Source organism: Myodes glareolus, chromosome 21 (genome assembly GCF_982192425.1).
Source record: "Myodes glareolus chromosome 21, mMyoGla1.1, whole genome shotgun sequence".
Lineage (NCBI taxonomy): Eukaryota > Metazoa > Chordata > Mammalia > Rodentia > Cricetidae > Myodes > Myodes glareolus.
In genome coordinates this window covers 28,461,886-28,474,419 of record NC_142046.1, presented here as the reverse complement: position 1 = coordinate 28,474,419, position 12,534 = coordinate 28,461,886, and the positions used below count along the sequence as shown (strand labels likewise).

The 12,534-nt window shown below is 40.1% G+C and overlaps 1 protein-coding gene across 4 annotated transcripts in view; it reads left to right on the top strand.

Moving 5' to 3' along the window:
• Zeb2 (zinc finger E-box binding homeobox 2) overlaps positions 1–12,534 on the top strand; it is a 127,658-nt gene that overhangs the window by 88,072 nt on the left and 27,052 nt on the right. For 3 of the 4 annotated variants that reach the window (XM_087899927.1, XM_087899928.1, XM_087899929.1), the window contains exons 3-4: positions 862–1,119; positions 5,960–6,031. In XM_087899927.1, coding sequence (XP_087756053.1) covers positions 862–1,119; positions 5,960–6,031 — 330 coding nt within the window. Of the gene's footprint in view, positions 1–168; positions 332–861; positions 1,120–5,959; positions 6,032–12,534 lie in introns of those variants that run through there. The other variant, XM_048426260.3, reaches the window with a different exon arrangement.

Genomic DNA, 12,534 nt, shown 5'->3' with positions numbered 1-12,534 from the left:
GACTAATTCAGAAACAGCCACCTTCAATTGAGTTCACAGACCTTATTTACGGGCTGTCTATTTTAAGAAAAGCTACTGAGCGTTGCTGGGACTGAGGGCTGCAGAAGCAGCTAACCCGCTCTTGTGAGTTATTTTAACATTTGTGTTGGTCTTGGCCGTGTCACTTTGAAATCTTCTGTAATTATGACACTATGAAGACATCTCAATAGTCGTATTAATGGCCCAGAAGATATGGCTTTTCCTCATTTTCTGCTTAAAAGATTGGGATGTAAATGACCTTAGCGCATGACGGTTGACATAGAAGAGAAAGTGAACATTTCAGATTGAACAGGTTTGTGGATGTATTTGTGCCTTGGGAAAATAGATGGTGTGTGTGTGTGTGTGGTGTGTGTGTGTGTGTGTGTGTACTGTTTCTAGGAACAAAACTACAGTTGAAATACTGAAGTCATCTCGTATTTATAGTACAACCTCATATAGTAAACACGTCATGTTGCTGAGCTAATAAAACTGTCAACTGTACATCTATTTTATAAGTTTTTGTGAAGTGTAGAAAGTGCAATGTGTCTTGTTCTGGGCGCAATCTAAGCATATTTTAAGTGTGTGTACTTCTGTTACTTTTTAAATTTTCTATCATTTTTAGTAAAATATTTAAAATAAAAAGAGTACCCAGCTACAATGGAATCAATGGAATAAGAATAAAAATGCTAAAATTCTTAAGAATATTGATTATATTTTCTTAACAGGGTTGAGCAATTCAGTTATGAAAATATTCATATTTCCTACCTAACTAACCATTGGTGGGGGGGCACTGATCGTTCCAAAGCAGCACTTAGCAAGGGTGTCTCTGTGTCTCCCCCACAGTGGTGAACTATGACAATGTAGTGGACACAGGCTCTGAGACAGACGAGGAGGACAAGCTTCACATTGCGGAAGAGGACGGGATCGCAAACCCTCTGGACCAGGAGACCAGTCCGGCTAGCATGCCCAACCATGAGTCCTCCCCACACATGAGCCAAGCTCTGCTACCAAGAGAGGAAGAAGAAGACGAGATAAGGGAGAGCGGGGTGGAGCACAGCTGGCACACCAGCGAGATTCTGCAAGCCTCTGTAGATGGTCCAGGTGAGTGCCCGCGACAGTTCGGCCCCCTTCCTGTGCCCCTTGCCAGGCCTCTGCACCGCCTACGGGAACACCTGCAGCCGAAATAACTAAAATGCTCCTCTCCGTGGCCCTTCTGGAAGAGAGAGCAGACCTGCGGACAGAGGATGGAGTGATCGCCATGTGGCCACACGACAACACCGAAATTATAGGGAAAGATTGTGGATCAGTTTCAGTGCAAGTTGGGTAACAGCCACATTTGTAACAAACGCATAACATGGAGTGTGTGTGCATTTGCAAAGTGAAAATCACACAACACAATCAAAATCTGTCCTCTCATGACAAAAGGTAGAAAGAAGCAAGATTTGTGTGTAGGAGTCTGAGTCTCTCTGTCTGTCTGTCTGTCTCTGTCTGTCTGTCTCTCTGTCTCTCTGTCTCTCTGTCTCTGTCTCTCTCTGTGTGTGTGTGTGTGTGTGTGTGTGTGTGTGTGTGTGTGTTGTATGGAAATCATATTATTTCAAACCACATAAAACTGCCAGTTTGCTGTCGTTCAGGCCTGACACCTCCTACTGTAATTTAACCATCCAATCATCCCTCTTTGTTAAGTGTGAATGTGATTTCACACTTTTACCTGGTCAGGTAGCTTCTTGATTATTTAGCAGTTAAATACTTGATAATGATTTCTACTATTTGATCATAATCTCAAGGGGAATAAAAATGGTCCAATGCCAACTTTAATAAAAGTAAAACAGATCAGGTTCAAGTCAAACCTTCTGACATCACAGCACAAGCAGAAATGCCTTAGCTGAAAATTCACCTGTAGTGGAGCCTCGCTAAAATGCTGATGGAAATGCAGAGACCTGCTTCATAAACTTACGTGGCCTGTAAGATTTTTTTAAATGTCCCCTCTAATTCAGTTTGTGAATTAAATTTGTGTTTCCTTGATCTCTATTCCAGGACCGAATAAGAATACCATTATGTATCCCACCTTCCTTTCCCTTTGACAATATCAATAATTGTGTCGTTTTTATAAATATGTATAGTGGGCCAGAGCGAGTCTACCTTTCTGTTATTGTGAGGTTGCAGGCTACCAAACACTGAACAGGGGCAGAGTAATTGGTGTATGAGAAGGATAATAAAATCAGGTCTACTGGTAAAGAAAATTAAATGTGTGTGTGTTGGGGGGGGGAAGACGGATGGCAGTTTGAGTGTGGTATATTTGTTTTTCATTTTCCTAACATACTGTGCCAAGTTTGGTACTCTTTCTGTTTCCAATTTTGCTTTCAGTGAAGGTTTCTCGAATCTCAGCAATCCCACACATAAACATTTATCGTTATATCCATTAAGACTTAAGGTTTTAGATTTTCAACTATGAGGGAGAACTCAGCCAAAGATGCTTGAAAGATAAATACGTTTAATTAGGGGCAGAGGATGATCATTAAAGGAAGTCTGACTGCTGCAGAAGTCATTAACAATCTTAAATGAAATTTTTATTTTTATGATAGCCATTTACATGTATAATAAGAGCCAATGATTCTTGGGAGCAGTGTGACAGAAACAGAGTGTGGCGAGAACTCATGTAAGACATACTATTTAAATGAGCTGGTGTTAGCTATTCATATTTGTTAATGAACTAGATATGCAGGGCTATAAGAATGAATGTTCTGATGCTTTAAATTTTAATATCTAGAAATCAAGGGTAAGGACCAATTACCAGAATTTTCACCCTTAAAGGAATAATTAATAACAATATAACAAATGTACAGCCCCAAACTTCTTTTTAAAAAGTTTAATTAAAAAAAAAGAGAGAGATCAATAGTTGAAAAACAGCCAAAACAGCGCTGTCAGGCTGTAGTAGCTTGTGACGGTATCAGCTTTTCTGGTGCTGGTCACGGATCACAATTTCAAGTGTCGTGCTATATGGTGATTCCTTGGAGCGCCTTGCACATCCTGCCGTCACCTGTAGTTAATGGAGACTGTGGCGCAAGTGCGCTTACCTTTACAGAAATAAACAAGCATTCTGGACTCCCGATAATTGAATAAAATGTAAATCCCTAATCTCATTAGGCTATTTAGGCCAAGAAAGTTACCCAGCTATTACCTGTCTGGGTCTAATGATTAGTGATGATTTACTGTTCTTTTTTTTTTTATTATTGTTCTAAAAGTGCTCTGATGTGGTGCCTTGAAGTCTAATGAAAAGAAATCAGTCTTAAAAAGCTCCTCATTGTTTATCCTGACTTGTAGATAACACATTTTTCTTCTGATAAAATATTTCTCTTATTTATTGTTCAAAACACACAATATAGACAATAATTCTAATTCTGGTGTGTTTTATTTAGGAGTGTTTTCTCCCCGGTGCCTGGCTGTCTGCAGTCATACCTCAGCACATAGCTTTCCCCTGAGATAAGCCCCTCTCCTTTGCTCTTTCTCCCCGACGCTCTGCAGTTTGTCTGCAGGATGCAGGTTTTACACTGAAGAGCCTAGTGGAGTTCTTACTGTGCCTTTCCGGTCCTAGCACAATCAAAGTTTTGTGTTTGGAGCTGTCCTTGACATTCTTTCGTCCCACAATGGGGTGGACACAGTGTGCTGGAAACCATGACATCATTGTCATTGACACAGACTTAAATAAATCACCTGCGTCTTGGCCTCATTCTGCTTATTCAAGGGTTCCTCATCCTTACAGAAGAAAGTGTTCTTTATTTTTACAAACCTTTACCCCAAGGGGGACTGAAAAAATGCAAACTTTTACAAGTGTTTGGAAAATAAATATACTATGTGGCTTTGAGCACAGCAAATGCTGAGTCAGAGGTGTCTTGAAAAAGGTTAGACAGGAGGAAGGAAGCTACCAAGGCTTGCCAGTAATGCAGAGGAGGTATTCCGAAAGTGTGGGTCATTATGTCCTTCCAACATGGACTCACATAGAGCCCAATACCTGAAAAGGAGCAGGGGCTCATCTAACAACAGAGCTTAGTATTCAAGAAAAGGAAAAGGCTGGGTCCTGCAGGTTGAAGTAAAATACATTCAGGTAAAAGCAGTACCATGGCCTCTGACCAGTCTTACAATTGTTGGTTAAAGACTGTTAGCACTAAACACCACACTGTGCACAAAGGGCCTACTATGCATCTGTGCAGATTACATTTATCAATTTGGGAAGCAGCCAACTGTTGTAACTGCTCTTTACCTTTTCATAGGAAGATGGCAATGAGGAAGGAAGCGCAGCAGAGATCTTGAACATGACCACCATTATGCAAAAAGTAAAAATAAAAAAAAAATAAATAAAAGCTGTTAACCGCTGTCCCCTCTGTGGCTCGATGTGCTCTCAGATGGAAAAGTTATGGTTCTTGTGACTCTTGGCTACCAGAAATCACATGAGATGAGCGAGGACAAAGGCACAAAGGCTATATTTATATCTAGCACTGAACTCAGAAACACTTACTTAGTTTCTTTCAGGGGCCAATGAAAACACCAGAAGGAGTTTCCCAAACCATGGATGATTACAACTGATCATACAATGTTACTGTGCGCTCAGCTTCTAGGTGTCTCATGCAAAATAACCCCCTGTGAAAACGTTCCCAGAACAGAGGAGGTGCCTAGGGTCAGGGATGAATTGGAAGTGTGTGCACCATCTACAAAAATATTGTGAACATTATGCGACAGTTTTGAAGGATGGCGTTTCAGCTAGCATCTCTGTGTGTCTGTGCCTCTGACAGAAACATGCCACTTCGGTTGAGTCCATATGCAGATACAGTCATTTTGCTGGGGCATCTTCTGGCAACTCTTTCCCCACCGCAGCAGGGTATTGTGGGAGAAGCAGAAAATGGCCAGAACAAGTCTGAAAGTTCGACTTCCAGTTCTTTGTGCTGTAATGAAATGATTACAACACAGAGCTCCTCATCTTGGATCATGCCCTGTGCCCATTGGTGTTGTCACCGCGCAACTACAGTTTTTAAAAGTGCGCGTTCTGTTTGTTTACTTGAAAGACTTTTTTTTTTTTTTTTTTTTTTTTTTAAACTGGCAGCTTGCCTTGCTCTGCCTTCCCACATACTCTACAATATAGTAGGCAGGGAAAACTCCTATTTCCTGCTTTATCTGAGAACATTACCATTTTCAAAAATGGCCTTTAATCATTCACGAACCTCTCCTTCAATGTTTTCAACTTCATCCAAACATTGAGCCGCTGTTTTCTCTCTGGTTTCCATCAGAAAATGAGTATGGTTACCTGTGAAAGCCTACATGCTTGAAACCAAAAGCTGTTTACGAGAGATGGGAGCAAGGAATAAGGAAAATAGACTTTAGAAATGTATGCTAAACAGTGACTGGATATTTTTAACATATCTGAGATGTTAGCTTGCAAAGCCGGGCATTCCGAGTTTTGATATACAGAATTTGGGATTTTTAACAAGTAGGCTTGCTGAGACTAACACCATCGCAGCCGCAGCAAGGGGACCAAAAGCATGAAAATAAAACGAGAAACTGATTTGCCACTAAGCACCCAGAGTTAGCAGCTACTGTGTCTCTTCATGAGTACCACTACTTCGCCACTTTTGACTCAACTCCTATTGAAAAAAAATAACATTTCCCTCCTGTTTGTCAATAGAACTGCCACCAGAAGAAAAGCCCTTCCTTGCTTCCCATAGGTGCCTCTGTTTTTCACAGCTTGCAGTAATGCTCAAAGTAAATAAGTTCTGGTGCAGCCAGCACCGTTGGGTTCATTCCATTGCCTGAACAAAGCTATTGTTTAGAGGTTTACAACAAGCCTTCTCTGTTTCCCCTGAAAGGCTCCTCCTTGTTCCTATGCTTGGCATGCTTAGTAGAGTAAGCCTTTCTATAATTTTCAAATGCTAAAGATAATTTTCCCCCACAGAAGAAATGAAGGATGATTACGATGTTCTGGGGCCAGAAGCCACGATCCAGACCACGATTAACAACGGTACAGGTGAGTCACATGTACATAGCAATGCCGTGTTCGTTCTGTGCCACGATTATGTGGACCTGATAAAACACGATCCCGTCATTTGTACCTCCACTGTGAGCAAACAGTTAGACTTCACAGGTCTGGATTTGTTTCAGATTTGAATTTACTGCATCTTTTACTTTATTAAGCAAATTCATCTTCCATTCTTATACTCTAATTTGCCTCTGAAGCTCGGGAGTGTTGAACTATGTGAATGGATCCTTGCGCAGCATGAGTTGTATGGATTTCTAGTTGCAATTTTTGCTTTAAAACTCATTTTAAGGTATAATCCAATATACTTGTACTAGCTACCACTTCCTATCTGTTATAGAAAATCCAAATGATATGATATACTATAGATTACGAAGCATTTTCCCAGAGCCAAATTTCCTTGAACATTCCTTTAAAAAGTTAATCATGTAATTTCTCTCAGATTCTCTCTTCACCTTTAAATCTCTGCGTCTGCTAGAGGTACCAAACAATAGTCCTCAGGCAGACTTTGAAACAAGAGCAAACCATTTCACTCCTTTTTAATAAAACAGATGAATAGCCAATAGGAGACAATGAGTGATGTTTTATTTGGCTCTGCTCCTGTGGAAGAAGAGAGGTTACGAGCAACTGTGATAGTCCAGACTCTCCCCCAAACACTAGAGAACATCTCTCCTCACAGCACAAAGTGACACATATTCATGTTGCAAGCAATCTTCCATACCACCAGTACAAATATTAGCGCAGCTTCCAGTGCGAATTCACCTCCTAAAACAAAACAACAAAAATCACATAACTGCTTTTCTTCAACTTTCCAATCTAAAAAGATGTGCAGGTTTATGTGGCTTCAGAAGTATAAATAATTGTCTGACGGTGGTGGCGCACGCCTTTAATCCCAGCACAAGCCGGGCAGAGGCAGGACGATCTCTGTGAGTTCAAGGCCAGCCTGGTCTACAGAGCTAAGGCTGTTACACAGAGAAGCCCTATCTCAAAAAACAAAACAAAACACAAAGTGTACATAATTAAGATGATATTTACTTTCTCTTAACTTGATATGCACCATAATTTATTGTTCATACTGCCTATACACACTTTTTAATGACTTAAGAGGGGCTAGTTCACTATCTTGGGTGCAAAGTAAGAGAAATAATTTTGTAAAAACTCTTGTTTTTGCTGATTTGAATAATGTCAAATTGAGTATGAAACTGAAAGTGTACAATGTGTGGTTCTAGAAAAATCATAGAATCGTGCACTGGTAACTTCTGATTTCTAGACACAGCTTCAGCAATACCTAGACGACAAACTTGGACAAATCAATTATTCTCTTTGGAACTCCGTTTCCATGTCTGTAAAGTACATTTGTTGAACTAGTTGATTGCTCAGAATAGTTCTAGTTTTAATATTATGTATTGCTGGAATACTGTTGCCTTATAAAAATAGAAACGAAACCAAATAGTTTCATATAAAATATAATACTAATATACCATAAATTAAGGACTCTCAAAAAAAAATTGTAGTTTGTCAGTTCCACAGTGGCCTCAGGTTCCTTTAAAGAAAATTGTTAAGTGTTAGCTTCTAGCATTAATAAAGGCTGATTTCATTTCCTCGGTGAGCACTGGAAGGCAACAAGGTAACAATTTAATAGCCATTGTAAATACCTGACTCCAAAGTGAGGTTAACAAAAATTGTTCCAATCCAGGAGGCTTACAAATCAATCTTGAACACCCTTTCAGCAGACCTTAAGATCCCTTTTCTCCTAATACCCTCTGTTCCTTGGTATTATGTATTCAGTCAATATATAAATCAATACATGTTCATTGAGTGTTTTCAATACAGTCCCTGTTATATGCATGTGTGGGAGAGGATGGACCATGAAGACTAAGCCATGGTTATTATTTAATTTGAACGATAAGCCTAATTCACATGAAAAACAGTGAACAGTAAGGGAAAATATGTAATAAATATGCAAAAAATGGCAAGAGCCATAATTATTTGAATTACAGAAATAGAAGAGATCCTGCAAAGTGGGAATTTGTATAGGTTTTATGAAGGAAGTTGAATCTGAACAAAGTACATTTTCAGTAGTCAGGAAGGAAGGAGAAGTGGAATATCTAAAGAGAAAAAATAGCATCTAGTCAGAGGATAGTGGGTAAGAAAAATTAAAGAGAATTTATGGGAAGTAAACTTGGCTTATAAATTGAAGGCAGTATCAAAATATATTGGAGAATAAAAGAAAATATCGGAAGAAAGATTTTCTACCATCATGATGTCTCTGGGGAAAGTCAGACTCCAGAGACCTATAAACCATTGTTGCTATGTGACCATAAGTACTTTTCAAAAAGAAAAGGAAGAAAGAAGAGAAAAAGAAAAAAGTTTGTTATAGGTGATGAAGTGGGGAGATTTTCAACAAGACTTCTTAATAACTGAAGGGCACAGGAAAAGTCGCTCCAAGATGAGGTGTGTGTGTGTGTGTGTAGAGCATAGTGATGCTTGCTACTTCTGGATCCACAGGTCTGCTCATCTTCGAGAAGATCTTGAACCAGTCTTCAGATAGTATTTCCATATAAAAGTTACGCATGCATATAGGTGTATATAAAGTGTGTGTGTCTGGGGTGAGGGAGAGTGGAGAGTGTGCCTATTGATTTTTAACAGAAGCCCAAGGGCTAGAGGAGACCAGAGACTCATGCAAGTATAGTCAGATAGTATTTAACATGCTAGAACCGTGATATTTATTTTGAAGGGCACATATCTATTGAAGGAAGTAGAGAATTGAGAATGGGCCTCTTGGTAAGTGGAAAGAAAAATAAAATTTACTGGAAGAAAAAAGATTATAGGGAGAGAGAAAAAAATCCTGAAGCAAAGAAAGGTTTTATAAAGGTGAAAATGGTCAACTCAATTAAAAGCTTCAAATAACTGAAATGCTGAGCAAGCACATTGGACTTGGTGATTAGAAATTTACTGGTACTTCTCAGTTTATAGCTTGGTCCTCTGAGAGAATAAATGAGTTTTTTTTCTTCCCAGTCCTAAGTTTAGTACATTTTAACACTGGCATATTTTTTGAGGATGAATTGAAATAATGCACCTTTTCTGTTGGATTTTTTTTCTTTCTTTTCTTTTTCTTTTTTATTTTTTTTTTCTTTTGGAATCAGAATTTCTAGACCAAGCTGGCTTCGGAGTCAAAAGGATGATCTTGAACTTCTGATCCTCCTGACTCTACCACCCAAGTGCTGGGATACAGCCATGCACCACCATGCCTGGGTTTCCTCTTCCTCCTCTGGGTACCATGCATGCATCTGAAATTATATCCCCAGGCCCTGAAAGCACTCTTAAAGTTCCCCCTTAAAGCACCAATTCCTTCTCTCCTCTGAAGTCCTGGTCTACGGAGAAGTTCCAGGACAGTCAGGGCTACACACACAGAGAAACCCTGTATTGAAAAAAAAGAAGAAGAAAGACAGAAAGAAAGGAGGGAAGGAAGGAAGGAAGGAAGGAAGGAAGGAAGGAAGGAAGGAAGGAAGGAAGGAGAAAAAAGTAATAAAATGAGATGAGGGTATTTTTTTCTTATTAACTGCTTTAAAAACAAAAATATATTTTGAAGTGTATATGTGATATGCATGTACTCATTAGTATTCATGCATGCACAGAGGCAGGTATGTATATTCATATTTATATTCATATCCACATGTGTATATTCATATTCACGCAAGATCCATATTAGTATGGTTTGATCTCTACCCTAATTTTTGGACAGTGTGCCTCACTGAACCTGAAGCTCACTGATCTAGCTAGACTGTCTGGACAGTGAGTTTCAGGTCTCTGCTGACCTCTGCCCATATGCCTTTAGCACTGGGGCTATAAGCATGTGTTGCCACACCTGACTTTTTACTGGAGATCCAAAACTCAGCCATCTCTGTAGGCTCTCCCAGATATGATACATAACAAATGACTGATCCATTAATCTCTCCCGTGTGTGTGTGTGGGGGGGGGGGGTCAGGTCAACCTTGAACGTTGCTACTCAAGAACAATCCACTCTTCTTCTTCTTTTTTTTTTGAGATGGTCTTTCACTTGGTCTGAAACTGCCGAATAGCCTAGACTTAGCTGACTGACCATCAGATTCCAGGGTCTACCTGTCTCCATCTCTTCCACACTGTAGTTATAACTGCATGTTGCAATATTCAACATTTGATGAGGGGTAAGGGTCAAACAGGACTTACCATGTAGGCCTGGCTGGCCTGGAACTCGTTCTGTAGAGCAGGCTGGCCACCAACTCATAGAGATCCACTTGCCTCGGCCTCACTAGTGCTGGCACTGAAGGTGTGCCACGAGGCCTGGCCAGTGTTTCGTTTTGTTTTGGTACTTTTTTTGTTTTCCAAGACACGGTTTTTCTGTGTAACAGCCCTGACTTGTCCTGGAACTCACTTTGTAGACCAGGTTAGCCTTGAACTCACAGAGATCCACCTCCTATGCCTCCCGAGTGCTGGGATTAAAGGCACAGCCAGCATTTTTCATGGGTCCTGAGGATCAAACCCAGGTTCTTCTGCTCCCAACTGAGCCATCTCCCCAGCCTCTGACCAGACAATTCTGAAAGCTTCTGGCATCCTGGAACACTCCAAAAACTATACAACTCCTTCCACTGTTCTGCTGTAGTCTAGGTTTGAGTGTTACGAGTCCATGTAGTGGTTGATAACTACCTGCATTTTTACAGCGAGTCTTCTACCTCACTTCATCCTTAACTAGCGCGCCTAAATTAATTATTGAAGAGGAAGACTTAATGGCACTTCCATATAATGATGACAAAGCTGTCAACTAATGTTTCGTTTATTTCATAACTGACTACCATCAGGATTCATTTTTCCTTCAATCTGAATAACCATCAACAAACTTTCTCTCTCTCTCTCTCTCTCTCTCTCTCTCTTTCATTTGTTATTTATCTTAAGCAGAATTCAAACTGAGGCTTGAAGGAACACAAGCTTTAAAGAGATAGAATATTTAATTTGTGTCCCTAAGGAACATAAAATTTTATAGGGCAATGGGGGAAAGTAATAATAATAATAATAATAACAATATTCACAAAAGCTGAGTAATACTCCATTGTGCAAATGTATCATATTTTCTTTATCCATTCTTCCGCTGAAGGACATCTCAATTGTTTCCAGTTTGGGCTATTATGTGCAAAGCTGGTGTGAACATAGCTGGGCAGGTGTCCTTGTGGAGTATGAGGTGTCCTTTGGGTCTATGCCCAGGAGTGTAAGAGCTGGGCCTTAATTCCCAATTTTATGAGAAACCAACATATTGGTTTCGAAAGTGACAATACAAGTTTGCACCCCCACCCGCAATGGAGGAGTGTTCACCTTGCTCCACATTCTTGCCCGCATGAGCTGTCAATTGTGTTTTTGACCTTAGTCATTCTGACATGTGTAAGAGGAATCTCAAAGTCATTTTGATTTGCATTTCCCTCATGGCCAAGAATGTTGAACATTATTTAAGTGTTTCTCAGCCATTTGAGATTCCTCTGTTGAGAATTCTCTGTTTAGATCTGTATCCCATTTTTTAAAAAATTGGATTATTTGGTTTGTAGATGCCCAGATTCTTGAGTTCTTTATATATTTTGGGTATTAGCCCTCTGTCGGATGTGGGGTTGGTAAGTCGACTGATGAGGAGGAGGAAGAAAAGGGGGATTAGAACACTATGTTTCTGATTCTAGTTTTGAAAGACTGAACTGTCTTGAACTTAGTAAAGAAACAAGACTATCCACCCATACTGTGAGACTAGAGGGGAAAAGGTACAGTTTTCCTGGTTTGGTTGTTTGTTTGTGTTCTTGTTTGAGATAGTCTCGTTAAGTAGCTCTGGCTGTCCTGGAACTCACTGTGTAGACCATGCTAGCCTTGAACTCTCAGAGATCGACCTGCCTCTGCTTACCAAGTGCTGGGATTAAAAGTGTGTGCACCACCATGCCCGGTCCGGACTACTACCTTTTAAGGAATGGCAGCCTGGAGGAAATGCAGTTATAGGATCTATGCCATTTTACTTGAACTATATGGACAGTGCCCTAAAGCCTGATGCAAAAAAAAAAAAAAAGATAACTTTAGACTTATAGACTGAACGTTCTAGCTACAGCCAGGCATGGCAGAGTGTATCTCTATTTCTCACGCTTGGGAGGCAAAGGGATGGTAAGTCTGAGACCAGCCTGTGCTACATTAGGAGTTCAAGACATTGTCTCAAACAAACTAACAAAATTCTTCAAAATCTTCACAGAGCGGAGATTCTGAAGGTAGACACTAAGTTTGTTTTTCTCCATAGTCCCCTCAACAAGCATAGTACTTTCCATAATGCTGGTAGTTAATGAGCAGGCCATTTCCTGAGTTAGGGAATAAATTAATGATGAATGAGCCGGTAAAACAGGGAACAGTGGTTTGGATCAGCAATGTGAATTAAGAAGTAGTTTGACCTAGCCTCTTTGTTCTGGGTGTCAAGACAGGCACAGGCAGGAAGGGTTCAT